At 65.2% G+C, this 26064-nt stretch overlaps 1 protein-coding gene across 3 annotated transcripts; it reads right to left on the bottom strand.

The window, feature by feature from the left end:
* Positions 1–3263: 3263 nt before the first annotated feature.
* On the bottom strand, positions 3264–21770 carry QARS1 (glutaminyl-tRNA synthetase 1). Of its 3 annotated transcripts, none has more exons than XM_005295975.4 (24): positions 21606–21770; positions 19481–19628; positions 18185–18294; positions 17337–17412; positions 16688–16752; positions 16311–16364; positions 15671–15728; positions 12839–12910; positions 12297–12382; positions 11635–11721; positions 11102–11201; positions 9996–10074; positions 9685–9793; positions 9181–9311; positions 8763–8855; positions 7073–7210; positions 6898–6985; positions 6678–6821; positions 6450–6554; positions 5975–6067; positions 5242–5369; positions 4721–4787; positions 3614–3739; positions 3264–3506 (listed from the first exon to the last, which is right to left on the bottom strand). In XM_005295975.4, exons 1-24 carry the CDS (start codon positions 21723–21725, stop codon positions 3456–3458), a joined length of 2328 nt encoding a protein of 775 aa, XP_005296032.2. In that variant the 5' UTR covers positions 21726–21770; the 3' UTR covers positions 3264–3455. The 3 variants fall into 3 exon arrangements, with proteins under 3 accessions (XP_005296032.2, XP_005296031.2, XP_065408940.1); XM_005295974.4 differs by having other exon boundaries at positions 15671–15731; positions 21606–21765; XM_065552868.1 differs by lacking the exon at positions 21606–21770 and adding an exon at positions 21040–21193 and having other exon boundaries at positions 15671–15731.
* Between the last annotated feature and the right edge of the window lie 4294 nt (positions 21771–26064).

Raw genomic sequence — 26064 nt, 5'->3', positions numbered from 1 at the left:
AATTCCCCTCCCTGTCCAAACTCGCCTCTTTCCCTGTCTGCCTGGCATCAGCTTCCAGCCCCAGGGCCGGGTTCCCCTTCGCTGCCGGAGCCAACAGCCCATCGCCCACGATCTGTTCCCGTGGGGCAGGGACAGGCTGGGCTCCCTCGCCCCGGGCCAGCTCGTGGGGGAGCTAATCAGACTGAGCCCCTGTCACTACAAGGCAAGTTTCTAACCCTTTCATCATCTCATGTCTCTGCTCTGAGCCCTCTGCCATTTATCAACGTCCTCCTGGCATTGTGGGCACCAGACCTGGACCCGCAGCACATCAGTGCGACATACACAACACACAGGCAACCTGTGGAACTCCTTGCCTGGGGATGTTGTGAAGGCCTAGACCATAACAGGGTTCAAAAAAGGAACTAGATAAGTTCATGGAGGATCGGTCCCTCAATGGCTATTAGCCAGGATGGGCAGGGATGGTGTCCCCAGCCTCTGTTTGCCAGAAGCTGGGAATGGGTGACAGGGGATGGATCACTTGATGATTACCTGTTCTGTTCATTCCCTCTGGGGCACCTGGCATTGGCCACTGTTGGCAGACAGGACACTGGGCTAAATGGACCATTGGTCTGACCCAGGCTGGCCGTTCTCATGTTCTAGATGTGAACACTTACATGTAGCTGTATTCAAACAGTGTTACCAAGTGACCCAGATCGCTCTGTAGCGATGAGCTGTCCTTTTCCCTAGTTACCACTCCCCCAATTTTTGTGTGGTCTGCAAACTTTATCAGTGATGATTTTGTGTTTTCTTCCGGGTCATTGACAAAAATCTAGTGATCCCTGCAGGACCCCCGGCAAACAGACCTGCCCTGTGACGCTTCCCCAGATAGCTCCATCTGGAGACTCAGCTGTTAGCCAGTTCATAACCCGTGATGCGGGGGCCATGGGAATGTTACCGTTTGAACGTGCTGCTACCTCAAAACCTTACACGGTTACCTTCGTCGTCAGACTTGCCGTCTCACCCTAACGGAGATCCTGTCAGACAAACTTGAGATATGCGCCATCAACCCATCCTGAGTTGCTTTCATTACATTACCCTCCTTTGGTTGCTTAGTAATGGAGGCCCGGAGCAATTGTTCCATGACCTTGCCTGGGGTCGCTGTCAGGCGGACACCCCAGTTACCCCTTTGAAGACTAGGCACATTAGCTTTCTGCCCAGCTTCCAGAATGGCCCCAAGGCGCCGCTGGCCAGACATGGGCTTGGACCCAACCTGCATGTGCCTGGGGCATCTAACAGGAGCCCTGGAGCAGGCTGGGCCCGGCTGGCTCTCAGGACACAGGTAAATGCCACCCTAAGTAACTTGGCCTCTCCCTTCCTCCCACCCCTGTCCTGCTGCAGGGCCCCTGGCTTCACCCCGCTCCTCCTCCCCCTTTCACATCCTTCCCCTCCCGAGAACCCTGAGAGCTGCCCCGGCGAAGGCCTGGCCCTGGGGGGCATTGCCGCAGTGTGGTTCACGCCCCAGCAGAGCCTGGTACCCCGTGACCCTCACCCAGTGCGGTAAGCAGGCTGCCCACAGCTCCTCCCCATGGTGTTCCCCCTCACTCCTGGACACCAGGTCTGCAGCTCTGGCCCCATGCAGGGTTTATAGTCCGTTCCCCCCAGCCAGGGTGCCGGGTCTCCCCCCGTTCCCAGGACAGCTGCTTGGTTCCATCTTCACTCCCCCAGGCCACATGGCATAGGCAGTGCCTGGCTCCTGGGCCCCTGGCCCAGCACAGCTGGGTGCTGCTGGGACACCCCCACCCCCACTTGGGGATTGGAGCCCTGGTGACTCTGCTCCCCCCTGAGGCTCATGGGGGCAGCCCAGGCTGCTTCCTCTGACCGGGTGCCCAGACACTCCCCCCAGCCAGGCATGTCCCGCCCTGCCCTGCCCTGCCCGTGAGGGCCCTGCCGGCTCCGCGGAGGGGCTGCTGCCAGCAGGCAGGGCTGGGCACGCCGCAGCAGGGACCGGCCCTGGATCGAACGGTGTCGTTAGCTCCCAGCCTGCTGTGGGATGTGACCAAACCCGCCAGGAAGCGACTCTGAAGGCAGAGCTGGGGGCCGGGGGCCAGCCCGCTGCTCGGCTGGAGCCGGGTCCTGCTGGCTGGGCTGCTGGGGCACGTGATGGAGACTGAGCAAGGGGGAAGACGTGACCCAGCCTCGTTCATGGGAACTGCGTACAGCACCTGTGCCCTCCCAGCAGCATCAGGCTAAGCCGAGGGGCCTCCCCTGCCCATTTGGGGGCTGCTTTCTGAGGGAGTGTCAGTCCCGCGGGGGGGCTGGGGCTGGGGCAGGGACGGGCTCAGGCTACAGAGCTAAACATTGCCGTGTGGATGTTCAGATTGGGGCTGGAGCCTGAGCAGGGGCCCGGAGCCCGGCTCCATCCGAGCCCAGACGTCTACAGTGCAGTTTTATAGCCCCGTAGCCTGGGTCAGCCGCAGCTCGGGTGCAGTGTGGACGTACCCTGAAAATCTCCGTCCCTCACTCGGCTGCTGCCCGGCCCTGCAGTGGAACAGAGCAGCCCGGGGGTGGGGATCCAGGGCTGGCCTGGCCCTTCGAGGGTGCTCTCCGCCTCCCCGAGACCTCCGGCCCTGGTGCCCAGGGATGATGAGGGGTGGCTCTGCAGCCAGCCCAAGGGCTGTGGCCAGGTGCCCTGCTGTGTGGTGTCCCGGATAAAACCAGGGACATTAGGTTGAGCTGCCTCTAATCTCTGGCCCCCAGCAGGCTGCATGAGTGGCCGTGACCTCGCCTTTGACCGGAGTAGCCCCTCGCCCAGGGCCGTGCTGAGCTCTGCAGCCTGGCCCGGCTCCAGTGAGGGGCAGCAGAGAACCTCACACACACAACCCGTGCCCACTACAGCACCCTGACCCCAGAGCCCCCACCCACAACAGGCAGCTGCCTGCAGCCCCCTTCCCCCAGAACGAGGGGCCAGGACTCCCTGCATCCTGCCCCAGGAAGAGGCCCAAGGCCTGGCTGTCCCCTCATGCTGGCTTTAGGGACAGGCAGTAGGAGGGCAGGTTGCGCCTGAGCCCAGGAGCCGTTTGGGGGGCGGGGTGGGGGGAGAGGGGCAGGATTCCAGCCCATAAAGCTCGGCATAGCCTGGCACATGGGGCAGGCGGGAAGGGCAGCTCCCCCCCCAGGGCCAGCCTGAGGCTCCTCCCCATGGTCAGGCCTGGGGGGCAGTGAGGTTGGGGGAGCCTCCAGCACAGAGGCCCTTGGGTCCCCGCCCCAGTGACGCAGGCGGGAAGGCAGCTCCAGTGCTCTTTTATTGCGGCGAGATGCGCCAGCCCCGCGGGGTTTGGTTAAGGCAGCTGTGGCCCTCGTGCGTGGGCCGGGCCCTTTGTTCATGGGTCGCACTCTCCCCGTGCCCGGAGGGACCAGGCGCTCCCAGAACGGGACTGGGCACAGCCAGAGCCATCAAAGCGGCGGCAGCGGCTCCTTCACACCTTGCCGGGGTCCTCCTTCAGCGTCACCGTCCGGTTAAACACCATCTGTGGGAGGAGAGGGAGATGCACTGAGTGAGCCTGGGAGCTCCGGGGCAGGGACACCAGCCGGCCCAGCCCCCAAGAGCCGAGCGCCAGAGACCCCAAGGACTCACCTTCCCCTCCGTGCTGTCGGGATCCACCGAGAAGTAGCCCAGCCGCTCAAACTGGAACTTGTCCAAGGGCTTGGCGAAGCAGACGGATCTGTCAACCAGGGCGCCGTCGATCACGCGCAGCGAGTCCTGCGGAGAGCAGCACCGCTCAGCGACCGGGCCCCCGGCTCACCCCACAGCCAGGGGAGAGGGACACCGCCCAGTGGCTGGGCCCCTGGCTCACCCCACAGCCGGGGGAGAGGGGCACCGCTCAGGGGCTGGGCCCCCGGCTCACCCCACAGCCGGGGGAGAGGGGCACCGCTCAGCGACCGGGCCCCCGGCTCACCCCACAGCCGGGGGAGAGGGGCACCGCTCAGTAACCGGGCCCCCGGCTCACCCCACAGCCAGGGGAGAGGGGCACCGCTCAGGGGCTGGGCCCCCGGCTCACCCCACAGCCGGGGGAGAGGGGCACCGCCCAGCGGCTGGGCCCCCGGCTCACCCCACAGCCGGGGGAGAGGGGCACCGCTCAGCGGCTGGGCCCCCGTCTCACCCCACAGCCGGGTGTGGGTGGCACTGCTCAGCGGCTGGGCAACAGGCGTGTATGGCCCCAGCCCTGCTGGCACCTCCCTCCCCCCAACAGCCGGGACCTTCCGAGTGGAGTGGCAGGGGAGAGCCCAGCGGCAGAGGGAAGGGAGACCCAGGGGGGCCGGCAAGGCAGGCTGCCCAGCTCAGTATCTCTCACTCGGCCTGTCCCTAGCCCTGCGCTGCCGGCGTGCAGAGAACCGGGGGAGGTGTGTCTGTATCCCCTGTGCCAATGGCCCCCCGGAGAGGGGGGCTCTCCTCACTCGCCGGCTGGGTGGAACCCGCCCCGGCTCTGCCCAGTGGGTCATGCTCAGCGCCACTCAGACTCTCCCACTCCGGGACTCCCCCCCCGGCAAGGCCCCAGGCCGCTGGGCCTGCACTCCCAGCGGAGACGTCTGCACACAGGGCAGCACGTCCCTAGCCAGAGGAGGGAAGCCGCGGCAGTGGCCTGGCTGCAGGGCTGTACTCGGGGCGCCTGGCGGGGAACCTTGGCACAGCAGCGAGGCCTGGCCCGCTGGAGCCGAGCCCACAGCACCTGCCAGCACTCACGGGGTTGAGGTCACTCAGGAATCCAGCTGGCACCTCTGCAGGGTCCTCGGGGTTTTTGTGCAAGAACCTGAAAATAAGACAGGGCCAGTCAGGGCCGGAGCGGGGGCCCCAGGGGCAGGAGGCCCTGGGCTGGAATCCCTTAACTCCCTCCCCAGCCCCCGCGGCGACCAGCTGCTCAGCCTGGCTGGGTCCTACTCTGTGCCAACCCTCCAGCCACCCTCTGCCGTGCCGGGGAGCCCACTGACCTAGCAGCAGCCACCAGGGCTGCCCCCGCAGCGGCCTGGGAAGTGCCGAGATCTCTGGTGTGTTTCCCAGCAGGCAGGGGCTGGCACCGAGGTGCCTGTGGCTGTCAGGGCACCTGGCGAGAGCAGCAAAGCTGCTGAAGTGGCAGCTCCGGGTTCACCTGCTTAGCGGAGCTGGGTGCCGCTAGTTGTGCCCAGCGCGTGGCTCCACACAGCAGGGCTGGGGCACCCAGCCCCCGCGCTCCGGGACAGCCCTGAGCCAGCGCCCCCCATACTCACAGCCGTTCGTAGAGCCGCACCTCGCACACCAGCGGCTCCGACACCCAGTGGATGAAGGCTTTGGGCTTCTCCGCAGCGTCCGACTTGGTGCAGGTCACCTCCAGCTCCATCACCTGCCCGCTGGCGTCCTGAGCACGGAGCAAGAGGAGGTCAGGGGCCAACGCCCCACCGGGGGCCCCACGGCCTCCCGCCTGTGCCCACCACACAGCCAGCCTGGGGAGAAGGGGGGCTCTGCCGCATGCCAAGCGGCTGGGGGCTGGAGAGCCAAGGCCACCGGCTGCCTGTGCCGGCTCCCGCCCCTCTGCAGAGCTTCCCGCGGCTCCAGGACAGCAGCTGCGCCTGGCCGGGACCGAGTGCAGGGGAGCAGGCCAGCTCCGGTCTCCTTATCGCAGGGGAGGCCCAGCGACAGCCGAGCCCTCCCCGGAACCCAGGCATCCTGGCTCCTCCCCCTGCTCCTCCCCCCAGAACCCAGGCATCCTGGCTCCCCCTACCCCACCCTCCTTGGAACCCAGGCGTCCTGGCTCCCCCCATCCCACCCGAGAACCCAGGCGTCCTGGCTCCCCCGCCCTCTGCCAACCACGTAGCTGACTGCGATCGGAAGGAGCGCCCCCTGGTGGTGACGAGGCAGGTAGCACCGGGCAGCCCCCAGGAGCCAGGACAGGTGGCTGGCACATCATTGTAACTGCAGGCGACCCCAAGGCAGCGGCAGAGCTGGCCACTGGCCCCAGCCCACCTTGACGACGTTCTGGACAGCAATGACGTAGCCGGTGTGTCTCAGCCCCACTGGCTGGCCGGGTGCCAGACGCTTGTAGCCTTTGTCCATCACCTGCAAGGGGAGAGCCCGTCCCCCGTCAGCTGAACTCCGTCCCCGTCCCCACCCCCCCGTCAGCCGAGCTCCGGCCCCGGCCTCACCCCCCGTCAGCCAAGCTCCGGCCCCGGTCTCACCCCCCGTCAGCCGAGCTCCGGCCCCGGCCTCACCCCCCATCAGCCGAGCTCCGGCCCCGGCCTCACCCCCCGTCAGCCGAGCTCCGGCCCTAGCCCTGGCCTGTGCAGACCGGGTGGGCACTCCCATTTGGTGGCTGGCAGGTGCCCCAATTGACCGGCCCAGCCCCACTACCTGCATGGACCCCAGCTCCCAGTGCCCGTTCCCCCCACGCCCCATTCGGAGGAACCCTGGAGCCAGGGCAATGCAGGTGGCCCCCGCTCACCTCCCTGAAGTCGCTCTGCTCGATGTAGATGGTGGCCTGGAAGGGGACTTTGTGGAAGCCCTTGGTCTCGTCGGCTGGGAAGTTGGGCACAAGAACTTCCAGGGCCTGGCAGGGAAGCAAGCAGGTCAGCGCCAGCAGCGGGGCCATGCTGGGCCCCTTCGCGCCCCAGGCCGGGAGATCCCCTGGCCTACCAGCCCCCAGCGCCCCTCCCCGCGCCGCTAGCCTCACCTTCTGGGTGGGGAAGTTGGTGATGGTGACTTGGAGGGGCTCCAGCACAGCCATGGCGCGGGGGGCGCGCTCGTTCAGCACCTCTCGCACGCACGCCTCCAGCAGGTGGGGCTCCATCGTCGTCTGCGCCACCGTCACCCCCACCTGTGGGCACAGGCTGCGCTCAGCTCGCGCCCAGGAGGGGCAGCCAGCGCCCACCCCCCCACCCCAGGGCACCTACCCGCGCACAGAAGTTGTTGATGGCCTCGGGGGGGAAACCTCGGCGGCGCAGGGCCGTCAGCGTGAAGAGCCGTGGGTCGTCCCAGTCCCTGAAACGGCAACACCAGCCGTGACCAGCAGGGTGCAGCGTGGAGCCGCCCCCGCCCGCCCGCCCCAGCAGCCTGTGCAGCCCTCACCTGACGGCGCCCGCCTCCACCAGCCGGATGATCTTCCTCTTGGAGACCACGGTGTAGAGCAGGTTCAGGCGCCCGTACTCCCACTGCACGGGGCAGTACACGCCCAGCGCGTTGCACAGCCAGAAGTAGGAGGAGCGCCTGGGGGGGGGAGATCACACAGCTGGTCACGCCTCGCCCGCCCCCCCCAATCGCCCCATGCCCTGCCGCTCACGCCCTGCCTGCCCCCCCACCCACCCCAGGCCCTGCCGCTCACGCCCTGCATGCCCCCCCACCCACCCCAGGCCCTGCCGCTCACGCCCTGCCCGCCCCCCCCACTCGCCCCAGGCCCTGCCGCTCACGCCCTGCCTGCCCCCCCCACTCGCCCCAGGCCCTGCCGCTCACGCCCTGCATGCACCCGCACCATCCCCAGGCCCTGCCGCTCACACCCTGCATGCCCCCCCACTCACCCCAGGCCCTGCCGCTCACGCCCTGCATGCCCCCCCACCCACCCCAGGCCCTGCCGCTCACACCCTACCCGTCCCCCGGCCCACTTGCCCCAGGCCCTGCCACTCACGCCCTGCCATCCCTCCACCCGCCCCAGGCCCTGCCGCTCACGCCCTGCATGCACCCGCACCATCCCCAGACCCTGCCGTTCACACCCTGCCCTCCCCCCACCCGTCCCAGGCCCTGCCGCTCACACCCTGCCTGCCCCCCCACCCACCCCAGGCCCTGCCGCTCACGCCCTGCATGCACCCGCACCACCCCCAGAACCTGCCGCTCACGCCCTGCATGCACCCGCTCCACCCCCAGACCCTGCCGTTCACACACTGCCATCCCTCCACCTGCCCCAGGCCCCGCCGCTCACACCCTGCCTGCACCTGCACCACCCCCAGACCCTGCCGTTCACACCCTGCCATCCCTCCACCCACCCCAGGCCCTGTCGCTCACGCCCTGCCTGCCCCCCCACCCACCCCAGGCCCTGCCGTTCACACACTGCCATCCCTCCACCCGCCCCAGGCCCTGCCGCTCACGCCCTGCATGCACCCGCACCACCCCCAGACCCTGCCACTCACACCCCGCCCTCCCCCCACCCGTCCCAGGCCCTGCCGCTCACACCCTGCCTGCCCCCCCACCCCCCCACTCCCCGGGCCCTGCCGCTCACACCCTGCCCGCCCCCCCCACTCGCCCCAGACCCTGCCACTCACACCCGCCCCAGACCCTGCCACTCACACCCTGTCCCCCCAGGCCCTGCCGCTCACGCCCTGCATGCACCCGCACTACCCCCAGGCCCTGCCGTTCACACACTGCCCTCCCCCCACCCGCCCCAGGCCCTGCCGCTCACAACCTACCCGCCCCCCGGCCCACTCGCCCCAGACCCTGCCGCTCACACCCTGCCCCCCCGGCCCTGCCACTAACACCCTGCCCGCCCCCCCCACCCGCAGGCCCTGCCGCTCACACCCTGCCTGCCCCTCCACTCACCCCAGGCCCTGCCACTCACACCCTGCACCCATCACCCCTGCCACTCACACTGCTGTCCCCCTGCCAGCTGGGCTCAGCCCCAGCTGCGCTGAGCTCCCCACAGCCACAGGCACTGCCCCTGCTGGCCTCCAACCATTCCCAGCTCCCCACGGCTGCAGGCACTGCCCCCCCCCAATCACAGCGAGCTCCCCACAGCCGCAGAGGAGACACAGCTCTGCTGGCCCCGGCTCACCGGGCCTGGAACTCTTTGGTGCAGAGCGAGTGGGTGATGTGCTCAATGGAGTCGCACAGGCAGTGCGTGTAGTCGTACGTGGGGTAGATGCACCTGAAAGGCAAGGCAGGGCCTGAGGGCAGGACGCCCAGCCCCCCTGACACCAGCCCCTCACTGGCGCCCGCTGCCCCCCCCCCCGACACCAGCCCTCCCCAGACACCAGCCCCTGGCCGGCGCCCGCTCCCCACTCAGGCCCCAGCCCAACGCAGAAACCACCTGCCCCACCACAGGAGCGAAGCTCAGGGTCCCTGCCCCCACCCCTGCATCCAGGTCCCCTGCGCTGCTCTAGGCAGGTCCTTGCATCTCCGGGGAAGCGAGGCCCCTGCCCCCCAGGTCCCAGCCCCGTTTCACCCCGGCCGAAGGGTGGGGGCCAGCCTACCATCTGTCCCCGGTTCGGTGGTGTGGCATGTATTTGATGCGGTAGGCGACAGGGTCCAGCTTCCCGTCTTCCATTACCAGCTTCATTCGCAGCGTGGCCTCCCCCTCCTCAAACTTCCCCTTCTTCATCCCCTGCAGCGACAGCCGGGAGAAACCAGCGGGGACCATCAGCCAGTGCCGGCAGCCTCCGCACACAGGGGGCGCTGTGCGGCGGGGCCCTGGCGGTGGGAGGGAATCCCAGCGGGGGGCCCCGTGGGGAGGGGGGGGCGAGTGCCCAGCGGGGCCACGGGGGTCGACGAGGGGGTGGGGCAGTCACGGAAGGGGCGGGGCGAGCTCCCAGCAGGGGGAGGGGGTCGCCGAGGGTGAGGGGTGAGCGCCAAGCGGGGGGAGGGGGTCGCCGAGGGGGCGGAGTGGTTATGGAGGGGGCGGGACAAGCGCCCAGCGGAGGGACGGGGTCGCCGAGGGGGCAGGGCGAGCGCCCAGTCCCTTTGCCAGGCCCACATACCTCGAAGAGGAGGAGTGACTCTTCCACGGGCCGATCCCGCCACGGGGAGGGCGGAGGATTGTGGCCTTTGATTTCTTCTACCCTCTGGTGGCAGACGTAGGCGTGGCCCCTGGTGGGGAGAGAGACGTCACGCCCGCCCCACACATGCGCCCACTGGGCATGCAGCCGGGGGGACCAGGCCGCTTGCAGGGATCCCCATCAGGCTCCGTCCCATCCCCACAGCAGCCAGGCACACCCTGCCTCCCAGAACGGCCGGCTCCGCCCCCGTGCGAAGCCTGCCCCATGGGCCCCCGCGTGCCCCGCACACTCACCGCCGGATGAGCTCCACGGCCCACGCGTACAGCTGGTCGAAGTAGTCCGAGGCATGCGTCACGGCATGCGGCTTGTAGCCTATGGGCAGAGCGAGCCCATGAGTGAGTGCCTCCCTCCTCGCCCCCTACCCGGAGCACCAGCCTCACCCCCGCTCTGCCCCAGAGCCAGGGGGCTGCCCCGTGTGACGAAGTTACGGTGTTCGTGAGCTGCACTAGGCGATGGCTGATGCCCTTCGTACCCGGGGACCCAGGAGGGGGATGTGACCAGGTGCAGCGAGACAAAGAGAAGGGGGAGGAACAATGGGGGTGGCGGAGGTGGGGTGGCTGGAGGCTGGCAGTCTGTGTGGGGGGACTGGCAGCGGGGGAGGCCAGGCCGCCTGGCCCAGGATTCCCAAGATGGACTTGGCTGAAAGTCACTGATTTCTGTGCTAACAAGCTCTGCCCTACGCTGTGATCCTGTGGGCTAATAAACCTTCTGTTTTCCCAGCTGGCCGAGAGTCACAGCTGACTGTGGAGTTGGGGGGCAGGACCTCTGGCTGCCCCAAGACCCCACCCGGGCGGACTCGCTACGGGAAGCGCACGGTGGGGCAGGGGAGGCTGGGTGCTCGGAGCTCAGACCCAGGAAGGTGAAGCCGTGTGAGCTTCTTGCCCAGGGACAGTCTGCTCCGAGAGAGGAGACTCCCCCAGAGCCCTGCCTGGCTGTGTAGGGAGCAGCTCCAGCATCGCCCGGGGACTCCCTGCCCCCCGTTGGCAGCATGCAGGGACCTCCTGGGACACAGCTGAGTGAAATTGGGAGGGGCCAGGCCACCGCCCCCCACCCCACCCCCTAGGCAAGGGCAGCAGGCCCTGTTCACCCAGAGCAGCTGGAGAGGCTCTGGCATCGCCCCTGGGTACCTGGCTGGTCCCCTCTCCACCCCAGCTGCTCCCCCCACCTCCCGGTCACCCCCCACTCCTCATACCCAGCGGTTCCTGCTCTTCCTCCCTCACCCCCCACTCCCCGACCCCACAGCTTGCTACCTCCCCAGCCACTGCCCCCACCTCCTGTATCCAGCTATTCCCCACCCCCATGCCTGGAACCCAGCCCCCCCGCTTCCCCGGCCCCGTACCCAGCCACTCCACCATGTCCCGGATGGCGGTGAAGTACTTCTCCTCCTCCTTCTCGGGGTTGGTGTCGTCGTACCGCAGGAAGCACACGCCCCCGTTGGCCTGGAGGGGGCACGGCCGGGTTAGCCCACGCCTGGCACCTGCCCCTCCACCAGTGCCCGCAGCCCCGCCCACCCCCATCAGTGCCCGGCACCCCCTGTGCCCGCAGCCCTGCCCCCCCCACCCAGCACCCCCTGCACCCGCAGCCCCGCCTACCCCCACGCCCACCACACTGGGGAGAGGACAGGGTCAGAACGGGCCAGGGGCCTGGACCTGGCAGTGGGGCAGGGCAGCTCCAGGTGCTGATGGGGCTGGGGGGTGTAGCTGGCTCGGGGGGGGAACTAACCTTGGCGTAGCCGGGGGGTGCCGGGGGTGTGTGGCTGGCTTGGGGGGAGCTCACCTTGGCATAGCCAGGGGGTGTGGCTGGCTCTGGGGGGGCTCACCTTGGCGTAGCCGGGGAGCGCCAGGGGGTGTGCCTAGCTCGGGGGGAGCTCACCTTGGCATAGCCGAAGTTGAAGTTGATGGCTTTAGCGTGGCCGATGTGCAGGATCCCGTTGGGCTCCGGAGGGAACCGCGTCCGCACCTGAGGGCAGAGGAGTTCCCAGCCCCACTAGCCCAGCGTCCGGAGAGTTACCGACCCTGGGTCAGGCCATGCAAGGTGAAAAGGCGCCAGCCTCATGCCCCTCACGGGCACCCCCACCCCACCCCACCCCAATGGGACTTGGCCCACAGGCCAGGCGGCCTCCGGCTCCTGGGGCCAGTGGGCTCTCGTGATGGAGCGAGAAGGGCCTAGAAACAGAAAGAAACCAGCTCCCAGCAGTGCCAGGGCAGGGCGGTGCCCTGGGCTCTCCCCCTCCAAGCTGTGCCCAGCCCCACTCGGGTCTCTGTGGTGTCTGACGCCCCGTCCTCCCGAAACCAGGCAGGGGAGGGCCTGGAGGGGTCTGTCCCGTCCCTGGGTTCTATCCCCAGCTCTTCTGCTGACCCTGCCAACAAACATCTCCCACCCGTGCCTCAGTTTCCCCATGTGGCCTAATGGCCTCTGAGGCCCATTGTGAGGGTTAATGAATAGATGGACAGCACTCAGAACTGTGGTTAACGAGTGACAGGAGCAGCAAGCCCCAGGCACTGCAGAGGAGCGGGGAGGAGAGCCTGACCCACCTGCCCGCCGGTGATCTCCAGGTGCTGCTTCATCAGGGCCATGGTGTGGGGTGTGATCACGTAGCCTTCTGTCTTGTAGTTCTCACCTGGGGGAGCAGGGAGCTGTGAGCCCGGGGAGGGGGAGGGCTGGGGCGCAGTGCCCCAGGCAGCGAGAGGGGAGGCCCTCGCCCCTGGCCAGGAGGGACGCATGGGACTCCACACCACGCCCCTCCGCTAATGGACCCAGCCTCAGCTGCAGCACAGGGCCTGCTCCAGCCACCACCCTAGGGCTCCATAGCTGGGCTGCCCACCTGGGGCCCTGGAGCCAGGCTGGGGCGGGAGGCTCCAGTGCCCCGCCCAGCCCCCAGGGAAGCCAGGCTCAGATAGAGCGCCTCCAGCACAGGCTCCAGAACACCGGGGGCAGGACCGACCTTGCCCAGCCAGCGTGGGACGGACCCTCCCATCCTGAGTCTCTGAGCAGCGGCTCCAGAGCTGGCCGAGAGCAGCGCTGGGCCGAGCCAGGCCGAGGCCCCAGGAGCCCAGAGCAGGCAGGCCGCACTCACCTGGCTTGTGGAATTTGAGGGCTTCTCCCCTCAGCTGCTCCATCAGCGACTTTGTCTCCAGGGTCACTTCACCTGTGGGAACAGGGGGGCGAGGTATGTTAGCCTCTGCCCCAGGGACCCCGCCCCTCGCTCACAGACCTCCAGTGCCACCCAGCCCAAGACCCTTCCCCTTGGGCACCGGCCCAGCAGCACTGCACTCACAGCCCAGCCTGGGAACTCCAGCCACGTTCTCCCCTTCCCGAGAGCCAAGACCCGCCCAGAAGAGGGGAACGGAGCTTGCACGCCATGAGCCATGCAGCAGGAACCATGGAGCCAGCAGGGGAGGGGCCTTGGTCCCTTCTGCCCCCTGCCCATCGACAGTAGGAGCAGGAAAAACCAGAGGATGGGGGCGCTAAGCAGCAGGAATCAGGGCCCAGCCCAGGACGCCAGCTCCCACCTGAAGGCAGGGAGACCAATATGCCAGGACGAAGGTGTGACCAAGTGGGACTGTTCTTAATGTTTCCTCTTGACTACTGTGTGGGTGCCTCAGTTTCCCCTATGCATTTCTTAAGTCTCAGGTGTGCATAAATGGCTGACAATCGGTCTTCTAGCAACAAATGGCCAGGGCCCTTCCCCTCTGCAAGGGGATAGCTAAAGGTGAACAAAGAGATAGAATCACAGAATCTGAGGGTTGGAAGGGACCTCAGGAGGTATCTAGTCCAACCCCCTGCTCAAAGCAGGACCAATTCCCAACTAAAACATCCTAGCCAGGGCTTTGTCAAGCCGGGCCTTAAAAGCCTCCAAGGAAGGAGATTCCACCACCTCCCTAGGTAACGCATTCCAGTGCTTCACCACCCTCCTAGTGAAATAGTGTTTCCTAATATCCAACCTAAACCTCCCCCACTGCAACTTGAGACCATTACTCCTTGTTCTGTCATCTACCACCACTGAGAACAGCCGAGCTCCATCCTCTTTGGAACCCCCCTTCAGGTAGTTGAAAGCAGCTATCAAATCCCCCCTCACTCTTCTCTTCTGGAGACTAAACAAGCCCAGTTCCCTCAGCCTCTCCTCATAACTCATGTGCTCCAGCCCCCTGATAATTTTTGTTGCCCTCTGCTGGACTCTTTCCAATTTTTCCACATCCTTCTTGTAGTGTGGGGCCCAAAACTGGACACAGTACTCCAGATGAGACCTCACCAATGTCGAATAAAGGGGAACGATCACGTTCCTCGATCTGCTGACAATGCCCCTACTTATAAAGCCCAAAATGCCATTAGCCTTCTTGGCAACAAGAGCACACTGTTGACTCAGATCAGGTGACCTCCTGGCCAGGGAAAGAGACAAAGGGCAGAAAGGAGGGACTGGAGGGGGGTTCAGTTTGGAGCTGGCTGGGGACTGGGAGTGAGGGCAGACGTGGGTGTCTGGCTCGCTGGGCCCCAGAATGGACCTGGCTGAGGGGTCCTGTTTGCTGTACCTACAAGCTCTGTTTTAGACCATGTTCCTGTCAACGAATAAACCTCTGTTTTACTGGCTGGCCAAGAGTCACGTCTGACTGCAGAGTTGGGGGGCAGGACCCTCTGGCTTCCTCAGGACCCCGCCTGGGCAGACTCGCTGTGGGAAGCGCACGGAGGGGCATATGCTGAATGCTCCCAGGAGAGACCCAGGAGGTGAAGCCGTGTGAGCTTCTTGCCCTGAAGACAGTCTGCTCCGAGGGAGAGGAGGCTCCCCAAAGTCCTGACTGGCTTTGTGGGGAGCAGTTCCAGAGCATCGCCCGGGGACTCCGTGACAGAAGGCCACTGACCATGGCAGCTCCCAGCTCCAGGGGTGGGGCAGGCACATGAGCCTAAAGCCACAGAGGACCCTGCGTCTGCGGTTAGTGCTCCAGAGAGGGGCAGCAGTCAGCCCCCAAAGCTCTCTGAGGCCCGGGGGGGGAGGGGCGGGGAGTAGTGGTAGGTGGGGGGCAGCCCCACGACCCAGGAGGAGCTCTCTGAGGCCTGGGGGGGGAGAGGAGGGGGGTGTAGTGGTAGCTGGGGGGCAGCCCCACAACCCAGGAGGAGCTGCCCCAGGCCCGGGGACAGGGAGGGCACACTGAAATGCAGTTCCCCAGGACCGACCAGTGTGGCCAGGCACTAGATGGCCCTGTCCTCGCAGTCCCCCCGCAGCTAACACACTGGCACACGCAGGTTCACGATTGGTGAACAGCATTTTCCAGGGACAGGACGCACTACAGATGCTGGACTCGTGACCCTGGCACCCGGATCGCTGCATGCTGCAGCCCTGCCCTGAGCGCAGGCACTGCTGGCCCCGAGATCAGGGCACCATCGTCACCTACAGAAACCCAGCCGGGGCCGTGCCGTGGGCAGCCCCGGGGCGGGAGGGGGCACCCGAGCAGTGCTCAGCGCAGGGCACTGCCTGGCTCCAGAGAGCGCTGCAGGGAGCCTTGCTCCACCAGCGCTACGGACAATCCCCGCGGAGCTGAGCCCCGCCCAGCCCACAGCTGGACTCCCCAGGCTGCCTCGAGCCCAGCCCCGCCTGGCGAGGTCCCTGCCCTGGACAGCTGCTCAGGAGCTGTGGGAGATGGGTCAGGTGCCCCACAGCAGCCCCAGGGCGAGCGAACGCCCTGCTGGCCCCAGCACTGACCCCCTGGGCGGGGACAAGGGGAGCTCTCCCGGCTGCTGCCTGGCTGCATCTGCCAGGCCAGGGCTCTCCGGGCGGCACCTTCCCCAGCCCCGCTGCAGCAGGCCCAGCCGCGGGCTGGTTCCGGCCCCCAGCTCAACAGCTACCCGTGAGGGCGCAGACGAGGATGTGGGGAGCCCCCAGACCCTGCACAATCAGACCCCCATAGCAGCTCACCGTTCTCCTCCGCTGCCTTCTGCTGCTTCTCCGCCTCGGCCGGCTTGGCCTTCCCAGCCTGCTGGGACAGAAGGGGAGCAGCCTTCAGTGCCAAAAGGCTCTGCCTGGCCCAGTCCCTGGGCCCCTGAGCTGCGCTGGGGAAGGGCTCCAGCCCCCTTCAGCTCCAGTGACCTCATACGTGCCCCCCATCGCCCGGGGCACCGCCAACCGCCCGGCCCCTCCCCCCATCGCCCGGGGCACCGCCCACCGCCCGGCCCCTCCCCCCCATCGCCCGGGGCACCGCCCACCGCCCGGCCCCTCCCCCCCCATCGCCCGGGGCACCGCCAACCGCCCGGCCCCTCCCCCCATCACCCGGGGCACCGCCAACCGCCCGGCCCCTTCCCCACATCGCCCAGGGCACCGCCCACCGCCCGGCCCCTCCCCCCATCGCCCAGGGCACCGCCAACCGCCCGGTCCCTCCCCCCCATCGCCCGGGGCACCGCCCGGCCCCTCCCCCCCCCATCGCCCGGGGCACCGCCAACCGCCCGGCCCCTCCCCCCATCGCCCGGGGCACCGCCAACCGCCTGGCCCCTCCCCCCATCACCTGGGGCACACCCCCTGGCTAGCCAGGCTCAGGGTGCACCTCCTGCTCACATGGTACCTTTGGTTTCTTTTCCAGGTCAGCTTCTGTCTTTGGGCCCAGCAAGTGCAGCACCTGCAGGAGAGGGGAGTGGGGCCTGAACAGGGGTGCACAGGGGGCAAGGAGTCTGGGTACAGCTCCCTCCCCGCCCAGCCCCCCCCCGCCCGCCCCATGACCAAACTCGGGCTGGCGCCCAGCCAGGATCTCCGTGGTCCCTGTCCTCGGCAATGCCAGCAGGACCATCCCTCCACTGCCCTGCCTGGGCCACGGGCCTGCGCCCAGCACTTCCCGCGCGGGCCAGGAGCCAGGCGCAGGGCTCGTTGGGGCCAGTGCTGCCTTCAGAAGCCAGGCCCCGTTGCCCGCTGGGCTCAAAGGCAGCCCGGCCCAGCCCCACCTACCTGCAGATCCACTTCGTTCTTAATGCTCTTGCCATCCGCCCACCTCAGCCTGCCGCGCGCCTCGCCTGCAAGTGAGCACAAAGGGACGGGTGTGGGCAAGAGACAGGCTGGGCAGGTCCAGCTCAGGGATTCCCCGGGACAGGCAACGGCACCTCCCCCTCGAGTCAGGGCCGCAGCCTCGGTCAGGCCACCAGCCGCTGGCAGGTTCCAGCAGCCTCTCTGCTGCCAATCTGGACAATGCCCCGAAGCCACTGGGTGCAGCAGCTCCCCGGCCTACATTCAGGGAGCTGGTGCAGCCCCCAAGTGCCAGCAGCCCTGAGACAACAGGCTGCCAGGCCTTTAACTGCCACATTGTCCACACGGCTGCAGAGCACCGACACGTACGACACTGGAGCTCCCAGGGCCGCTGCCCCCCGGGCGGCTGGGCAGAGGTTAGCCATGGCAGGGATGTTTTCGCACAGCTCCCTGCAGATGCTGCACCTGGTCTGTTAGAAGCACAAGGAGTGAGCCCAGCCTGGGGGGAGGGAACAGAGCCAAGGGACACGTGTGGGGGTACCTCTTGATCTATGCCATGGAGAACTGCACACAGTCCCCCTCCCGCCCCCCGCCAGAGACCCAGCCCCCCGGCCCACCTGAGCTGCAGACTCACCCATCAGCAGCCCCATGTTAAAGCGGTACCGCTCCGATAGCAGCTCGGCTCGGTGCTTGTTAATGGCCGCCTCCACCTAGAGCAAGCAGGGGAATGCAAGTGGTGAGCCGGGCGGGAGCGAGCGGGAGCACGGGCTGCAGGGCAGAGACTCATGCGTAACCGGTGCCCTGAAGAACTCCTCTCAGCGACGGGAGAGGGGGACTGGCAGCGGCGCGGACAGAGCAGGGCCACCGCACGGGCCAGACGGGCTGGGCTCAGACACCCGAGAGAGCTACCGGTATGGCCATGCCGGCAAGGAGCTCCCACCGCAGTGAGGGCCCCTCATATCCTCTGGGGAGAGGCTCAGGCAGGAAGAGCTCTAGGCCAGCCTGGGCCCGTCCGCAGAGCTGGCCCCATCCTCGCTGGCGGGGCTCTGACATGCACAGCAATGGGCACTATCTGCTCTGTGCCTAGGACTGCCTCACCCGCCCCCCCAGCCATCCACTCTCGCTGGCACACAGCCGCAGCAGCCCTGCAAGTACAGCGGGCACCTCTGGTCTCAGGCTGGCGTCAGCCTCAGGCGCAAGGGAGGACCAGCGGCGAGTCCTGAAACAGGAGCGTTCTCTCCCAGGCCCCCGAGAGCAGCGCGGTAGCGGGAACGGCCTCCTGCCAGCCACACCCCCACCACTGCCACTAGGAGCAGGGACACCAGCCACAGCCCCCCAGGGCTGCACCCCGCTGAGGACATGCTGCCTGTGGTGCCATTAACACGGCCTCCTGGCACCCCAAACCATGGGCTGCCCTTCCCCAGCTCTGCGCAGGGAGTCCCATCGGCTCGCTCCCACCCCACACCTGGCCCTTGTACTCACGGCCTCCTCTATCTGCTCTGGGGTCACGACCACCCCCACGCCACACTCATGCTCAAAGTCTGCCGTGTCGATGGGGTCCAGCGGGTGGCTCCGCACGTACTCCAGGGCAGCTGGGGAGGCAAACAGGCAGCTCAGGCGGGCGTATTTCCACACAGCGCCGTGGGCTGCTTCACCCAGGCTCCAGAAGCCAGGAGACCCCACGGGGCTCCCTGCTGGTCCACAAGGGTCTCACAGACACATGGCTGCACCCAGGCAGCAGCAGCTGACCCCGCTCTCACAGTACAAGCCCGGACCGGGCAAAGCAGAAGGCAAGGCAGGACATCGGCCAACTGGCTCCTGCTCCATCCCCCAGGTATCAGATTCCCCATCTGCTGCCTTGGACTTGACACATTCCCTCCAGATCTGATCCTGGTACAAACCCGGGCCAGTTCCTGAACTCTAAGGGGGCTCATGCCTGTGCCAAGCTCACAGAGTGCCCCCGCCCCGTGCCGCTGGGTCCTGGGGTCTGATCTGCAGGCTCACCGCAGCGCGCTTGCTCAGCTGAGACACGGGATGCGGTGGTCCAGGGGGACTGCATGCCCAGCTATCCACGCTGGGGCCAGCGCCACCAGAATATGGGCCCTGCACTCCCACCCTCATCTGAACCCTGCAGCAAGCAGCTCTCACAGCCTGCTGCACAGGTTGGGATCCAGGGCAAGACTTGTTGGGGCTCCTTATTCCCACGCAGAGGCCAGGGCAGGATGCTCCTTGCAGCATGTGTCTCGGGTCTTTGTCCAGCGCTGTTTAAAGGACCTACGTGCCGGGTGCTCCCCTCCCTTCCCTGGGGAGACCATTCCAGAGGAAACGCTCCTCCTTGTTAACACAGGCGCAGACAAGCAGGACCGAAAGGAAGCAGCCTCGGGGGCTGACTGCCGGGGGCGGGCAGAGCCGGCGCTGACTCCCAACACCTGTGCCTGGAGTGACCAGGCTAAGCTGTGGGATAGACCACTCGGGCAGCTGAGGTAGGGAAAGCCAGAGGCTCGGGAGAGAACGGGCAGGGGTTGAAATGTCCGATTTACGCTGGGAATTACCCCCCAGACTGAACTGTAGGCACCAGGGGGTGAGGCGCAGCCGCAGCAAAGGGAGCTGGGTTAGCACGTTGCACGCACCGAGCAGGCTGCAGCCTGGCTGGGAGAGGGAGCAGGGAATTCAAAGCAGGGAGCTGCGAGATCTCAGGCCAAGGCTGGCTCAGCAGAGCCCACGCTGTACATGGGAAAGCAGGGGAGCAGATCTAGCTGCTCGCCTCCCGTATCATACCACTGAGCTGCAAGTCTGTGACGATCTTCTTGCTGGTGATGCAGCCCACAAGGAAACGAAGACGCTTTTGGTCCTTAAGCCGGGAAGCCACATTGTACAAGAGGGTACCAGTCGCCTTGTCAACAGTTGGGCCCAGGATTCCTTGTGCCTAAAGCCCAGGAAGGAAGAACATAGTTAGAGCGACACTATCTCTTCATTACCAGTGTTGCCATGGCTATGCTGCTGGGGCGCGGACTCTCCCTCCATCGACAGATGGGATTTTTCCGTGGCCGTAGCAAACCCACCCATCGAGAGGGGGCAGCCAGGTCAATGAGAGAATTATTCAGTCAGCCTAGCACTGTCTACACCAGGGCTTAGGTCGGCTTAACTACAGTGGTCAGCGTTGAATTTTTCACGCCCCTGAGCAACACTAGGTCGCCCTGACTTTTGGGTGTAGACCAGGCTTGAGACAGTGTGAAAAGGGAGCCGAGCAGGGTCCTGGCATGGAAGGGGCAGGGGATGTTTCCACAAAAGGAAAAAATCTGTGAAGTTAGTGTGGTAGGAAGAGAATGAAAACCAGCCTAGGGCAGAGGAGTGGGGCAACCAGGGCAAACCCCTCTCCTTGTCTTAGGAAGGGTGGTGAGAGAGGAGAGAACTCAAACTCAGCAGTGCCTTGGTGGGGCTCTGGGGCTGTGCTCCCCAGTGGTTTGAGGGTCACAGCTTGGTAAGCAGTGCTCCCTCTCCCCCACTCTCCGCCTGGAGTACATGCTTCTCCACCAGGACAGGCCACATGACCATTACAAATGTCCTACCCGAGCCCTGCTATCAGCAGCATAGGGACTCCCAGACAGAGCTATCCAGGAAGTGCTGTTTTAAATGGCATCTGATTTGTATGGTAGGAGTTAGTTTCGGTTTCGGTTTGTTGCAAAGAATCCCATTGTAAAACCAAACTTCTGAACACTGCAAGGCCACCCTCTCCCTCCCCGAGACCCAGCCCCACACCTAGGGGTCCTGTCACACACTAGGGAGAAGCACTAGCGTACAGCATTCAGCCATGGCAGTTACAGAAGCATTCTGGGAACCGAAACTGACGCAACCTCCCTGAAAGGGGCACATCCAGATACAACTGCTGCGTTGTAAACAACGGGTCACGGACCACGTCTTACAGTGCTAACACACACATGATACAAATCCAGCTCTGTATCCGCCAGTCAGTTTCCCTGCGTGGCAATGAAAAGCCGACGCAATCACTTGCCCGTTCCCAGCGCTGCAGGGCTTGGGTTTCACACACCCAGAGCCGGGCTCAGTTAACAAAGATAACGGGTTGTGGGTGTTTCAAGAGAGGAGCACGGCTGGGCCACAAAGAGTGCCACCTGCGCTATTGTGCCCTCATCCTGGGGTGAGCTGGAGCAGCGGGAGGGGAAGGCATGCAAGGAAGTTGCCAACGTGGTTCGTTTGAGGAAAACTCTTCTCTGCTTCTAGGCTCGGATGGTAACGATTCCAGCCTGGGTCTGCAACACATGCCCAGGCCCTGACCCTTCCCATGAACCACGCTCATACTGGGCCAAACTCAGCCCTACCGTCAGCAGGCCCAGCTCCCAGGGACTTCGGGGGGTGCAGAGCCTGCAGGCACCAGGGTGGGGCTCTCTCCTGCACAGCCCCTGCCTGCAAAGGGCGGGTTGCTGCTGGTGCTGAGGCAACAGGGGTAAGAGGAGGAGACAGAGGGTGCACAGCGGGGGCAGGGGTAGGAAACTGGCTGCAGAAAGAGAGGCCTGGCAAGGAGGGGGAAGGGCTGTGTTGAAGCCAAAGGGCAGGGGTCATGGTGGGGGTGAGGGGTGTAGGCCAGGGGTCAAGGGACAGAGTGCAGGGGTCAGCGGTTAAGGGGAAAGGCACAGGGGCGGGATGAGAGGATGCAGGGTCAGAGGGAAGAAGGCAGGGGTCAAGGGCCAGAAGGCACAGGGGTCAGAGGTCAGGCACGGTTCGGGGAGGAGCTTAGGACGGTTAGAGGCAGAGGGGAAGGGTCGCGCTGGGGGCAAAGGTCAGGGTTTGCATGGGTCAGGGGTCATGGCCGGGGTCAGAGGTCAGGCATAGCTCGGGGAGGAGCTTGGGGCGGGGGCCAGGTCACAGGTCAGAGGTCACGGGTTACCTGGGTCACCGCTTCCCGGAGCAGCGCGCTCAGCGCCTCGTTCTTCAGGGTCTCGCGAGCCTTGGGCTCGCTCAGGCCGATGGCCGTGAACAGGCTCAGCGCGTCCGGCCCCGCCGCCATGCCGCTGCCGCTGCCGCTGCCCCGCCCGGATAGGGGGCGGGGCCCGCAGCGCCAGCCTCCTGCTCGCTGATTGGGCGCTGCGGAGGATGCCACCAATCAGCGGCGAGGACGGCCCTGATGGCCAATGGAGGAGCACGGCAGGATCTGGCTCCCCGGCAACCCAGCCAATGGGGACCGAAGCAGCCGGAGGGGGCGGAGCCCGGATTGCTGCCGGTTGCATCATTTAAAGGGCCAGCGCAAGACGGGAGCCACGTGGTGGGGGACGAGGCGGGGCTAGTTCCTGGGGGCGGGGAGAGAGCTGGGCAGCTCCCTGGGACCCCCCTGATCTCCCCCCAGCTGGGTCCCAAGTGCCAGGCCAGCTGCTGGGGCGCAGCCCCCTCTACACCAGCTTCACCCTTGTCCTTGACTCTGTCTGTGCTGGGCGCCCCCTCCCCAGCCCCAGGTCTGCGCCTCCCGCTGTGATGTGGGTGTCCTCAGGCCCCCGCAGGGCTAGTGCCCCGCTGGGCAGAGGGGGACCCGGGCGCAGGGGGGCTAAGTGAGCTGGGTTAGGGTTAGAGTTACGGTTGCACCTGGGTTTCCCCAGCCCCGCCCCAGCTACCCCCCCAGCCACTGGGTGCATCGCCTGATTTCCTGGGCAAAGCCAGATTCTCTGCAAGGCCTCAGGGCCAGTCTCTGCTTGCACCACTCAGGGCAGCAGTTAAGCTCAACCCCCTGGGACAGTGGGGCTGCTGGCACCTGGGCGTGGGGGTCTGTGGCATTCTCAGAAGGGACAAGCGGGCTGTGGGACGCCCTGGTACCAGAATGCCCACCTCCTTCCCTCGGGAATGGCTTGTTTTCCCAGAAGCAAACAACAGAATTAGCCATTTCTCAGAACAACTGGGATGCGTCTAGCCATGGCCTCTGTGGAGGAGGCTGCAGCCTGCCAAATGGGCTGCTGCTGTTGTCGGTGTGTTGGCGCTGAATCGGCCTGGTGGGTGGGTGCATTAGTGTCTGCAGCACTGTGCATCGGCTGGGCAGCTGCGGCTGCAGTGAAGCAAAAAGCCAGGGACACTGCCTCACTATCTGGGCCGGTTTCCTGCTCCCTCACCAGCATTTATGGGACTTCAGTTATGCACGAGGTCATGCCACCAGCTGGGCTTTTGTATCAATAATTGACATGGGGAATCCCAAAGCGCTGGCCTGTCTGGGTCCAAAGAGCAAAAAGAAACTGAGCCAGCACCTTGCAGTGTCACATCAACAACCTGAAAGCAGCCCAAGCCTCCCTGCAGACGAGGTGCATCAACAGAAGCCTAAAGACGAGCCATCACACGGGCCGATCTGACCTTCCTCTGCCTCAGAAAGGCCTGTGGCCTTTGCCCTGCTTGGCTATGGCCTTGGCCCTGGCCCTGGCCCCAGCAGCGCGGCAGAGCTGTAACTGTAACTTCTTACTGGTACGCCGTCCCGTCTCGTACTGGCCCACTTTCACCCCTGCTCATGGGGCTAAAGAGAGCACTGTAGACATTCAGGCTCAGGCTGACGCCCGGGCTCCGAGACCCTCCCCCCTCGCCAGGTTTCAGAGCCGGGGCTCCAGCCCGAGCAGGAGCGTCTACATGGCTATTTTTAGCCCCTGAGCCTGAATCAGTTGCCCTGGGCTCTGAGACTCGCCGCTGGGGGGGTTGCAGTATAGACGTCCCCTCGGGAGCCTGGAAGGAGAAATGGGCCTGCAGGAGGGAAGGGAGGGAGGGGAGAGGAGCAGTTCCGGGGGCCGCCTGGGGAAAGCAGAGGCTGGCATTGTTGGCAGAACGGAGGGCATGGTGCCCGCTGCTGGCCACTCTCCCCAGGCCAGGCGGGACTAATGCCTCGCCCGAGTCTCCTTCAGGCCCCTCCCTTGGGGCACAATTTAATACTTCAGACAAAAACCTCCCAGAGTAACAAGCCTGTTCCCCTGGCCAGCTGCAGGGGCCGGACGCCCTGTACTCTTCACCTTCCGCCCACTCCACGCACAGACAGCCTCTCTCCTGCAGCGCTCAGCCCTTGGGGACAGTGCATGACCCCACCTGGGCTGGGACTGATAACTGAACAGGGCTGGCTGGCCCTTAAAGGGACAGCCCCAGACAGGATGGGGGCACAAAGCGAGCTGCGGGGTGGAGGTACACAGCGCTCGCCCTTGGGCACCACCACTTAGGCCAGGTTGGCATGGCTATGTCACTCCAGCCAACACAGCTGTGCTGGCAAATCCACAGGGGAGACGCAACTCTGCCCGCAGAAGAATGCTTTGGGGGGCTTAGACCAGGGGGGGTCGGAGAGGAGGTGGTGCTGTGCTGACAGAACTCCTTCTCTCTCTGTACTCAGCGTCTACGCTACAGGCTGACAGTCTAGCTGTCTCATCAGAGTCTGTGTGGTGTAGACCAGGCCTTAGGTCTTGAGCAAAGGACACCTCTCACTGGCCCAGGATGGCACAGGCCTGGGTAGGTGCCCAATACAAGACACGGGCTGAGACTCACAGCCATGCTAGCCTCTCTGTGGCCAAATAAATACAAAGCAAATAGCACTTGGCAGTTAGAACATGTTGTGAGGTGGAGGGGAGGAGTCAGTGTTCAAGGCCTCAATGACTTCCTGTGGCAGGGAGTTCCACAGTGTAATATGGGTGTGTGGAAAGATATTTTCTTTGATCAGATTTTAATCTCCAGCATGTCCCCTCTTACTCACCTTTCCAAGGGAGCCATCCTAGTCTTGGCAATCTCTCTTCACGGGGAGGTTTTCCAGCCCCCTGATCATTCTCATCACCCTTCTCTGGGCCTCTCTAGCTCTGCGCTATCCCATGGGAGATGGGCTGCCCGCCTGCAGACAGTATCCTCCTCAGGCCACCCCACTGATTTATATTAAGGCAGGAGAATATTTCCATATTCCTTATGTCCCCTGACATCAAGTTAGTGTCTGTGCCCGCAGCTGCACCCGGAGCAGAGGTCTCCGTTGAGTTCCCCCTGGCGCTGGCCAGGTCCGGATGCAGTTAGCAGGGTGTGCCGGAGTTTGACTTTCCCCTCCGAGGGGCAGTGCTTTGCAATGATCAACACTGAGCTTCCCTTGCCATCCTGGTGCCCATTCACCAAGTGTGTTGAGGTCTCCCTGAAGTTCCTCACAGCCGTCGACTCACATCAATAACTTGGTATCCGCTGCACATTTTGCTCCCTTGCCTTTCCAGATCATTAACGTATTGAACTGGGGGCTTGGAAACTGACCAGGTGCGTGGTCCCCCAGTGGGGAAAACCCCATCGGCTCTGTTCCAAGCTGTGATCAGCAAGGCAGCCGAAGGACATGTCCCGAGGTTATTGCTTAGCATCTTGCCAGGCCTTACAGGGCCAACAGGGGCTCTGTCGCGGGAGTGTGCAATCAGAGAGAAGATGAAACGGCTCAGTGGGGGGTTGCGCTGTGGGGGACACTGCTGTGCTGAGTGTGTGGGGGGGGCTCACAGCCATGGGGGGGTTGCCTGGGAAGCAGTCATGCGAGACATGGCGTTCATGGAGGCAGGGCTGGCTCTAGTTTTTTTGCTGCCCCCAGGAACAAAATTTTTGGCTGCCCCCCACCCCACCCCAGCCCTGGTCTCTCTCTTCCCCCTCCACCCGCACCCCCTGCCGCCCCAGCCCTGGACTCTCCCTCCCCACCCCGAGGCACTGCGGTTGCCAGGGCCAGCTCTAGGCTTTTGCCACCGGAAGAAACAAAAAAACAAGATGGCCGGAATGCCGCCCCTGAAAATGTGCCGCCCCAAGCACATGCTTGTTTTGCTGGTGCCTGGAGCCGGCCCTGCATGGAGGGGTGTGACGTAGAGGAAGTGCTCAGCAGGCAGGAGGGGGAGATGGCTCCAAGCACGGGGTCCAGAACGGAGAGCAGAGCAGCTGGGTGTGCCTGGGGCAAATGAGGCAGCTGCCGGAGGTTGTCCCTGGCAGGCCAGTGAGGGGTGCGGAGCAGTGGGCTGCAGTGGAAGAAGCCTGAGGAGAGGTTTGGGGAGGCTGGGTGATGGGAACAGAGGGTGAGGACAGCAGAGCAGAGGGTTGCAGCAGGGAGGGTTAGGGTTAGGGTTAGGGACATACAGAACCATGGGCCGGCCCCTGTTGTGCCAGGCGCTGGACAGACACAGAACCACAGGATGGCCCCTGCCCGACTGGGCAGTGAAGACAGACTAACGTCCTTCTACCCCCTGTGCCGTACCAGGATACAACTAGACTAAGGAACAGCTGTGCCACCCTTGCCCTTGGGTGCCTTATGATGTCTGGCTGAAGCAGCTCCCACCTGGGCCGCTCACAAACAGTCCTCCAGTGTGCAAGCCACACCCTGAATGTCTGTGTGTAACTGCAGCCTGCCA

Source organism: Chrysemys picta, chromosome 7 (genome assembly GCF_011386835.1).
Source record: "Chrysemys picta bellii isolate R12L10 chromosome 7, ASM1138683v2, whole genome shotgun sequence".
Taxonomy (NCBI): domain Eukaryota; kingdom Metazoa; phylum Chordata; order Testudines; family Emydidae; genus Chrysemys; species Chrysemys picta.
This window is presented reverse-complemented; position numbering and strand designations above follow the sequence as displayed.

Coding starts and splice junctions, on each gene's coding strand:
- QARS1 (XM_005295974.4), bottom strand. CDS start 21,725: ATGGCGGCGGGGCCGGACGCGCTGAGCCTGTTCACGGCCATCGGCCTG. Junction 11,722..12,296: donor TGGAGATCACCGGCGGGCAG/GTGGGTCAGGCT, acceptor CTCTGCCCTCAG/GTGCGGACGCGGTTCCCTCC. Junction 10,075..11,101: donor GGACATGGTGGAGTGGCTGG/GTACGGGGCCGG, acceptor CTCTGCCCATAG/GCTACAAGCCGCATGCCGTG.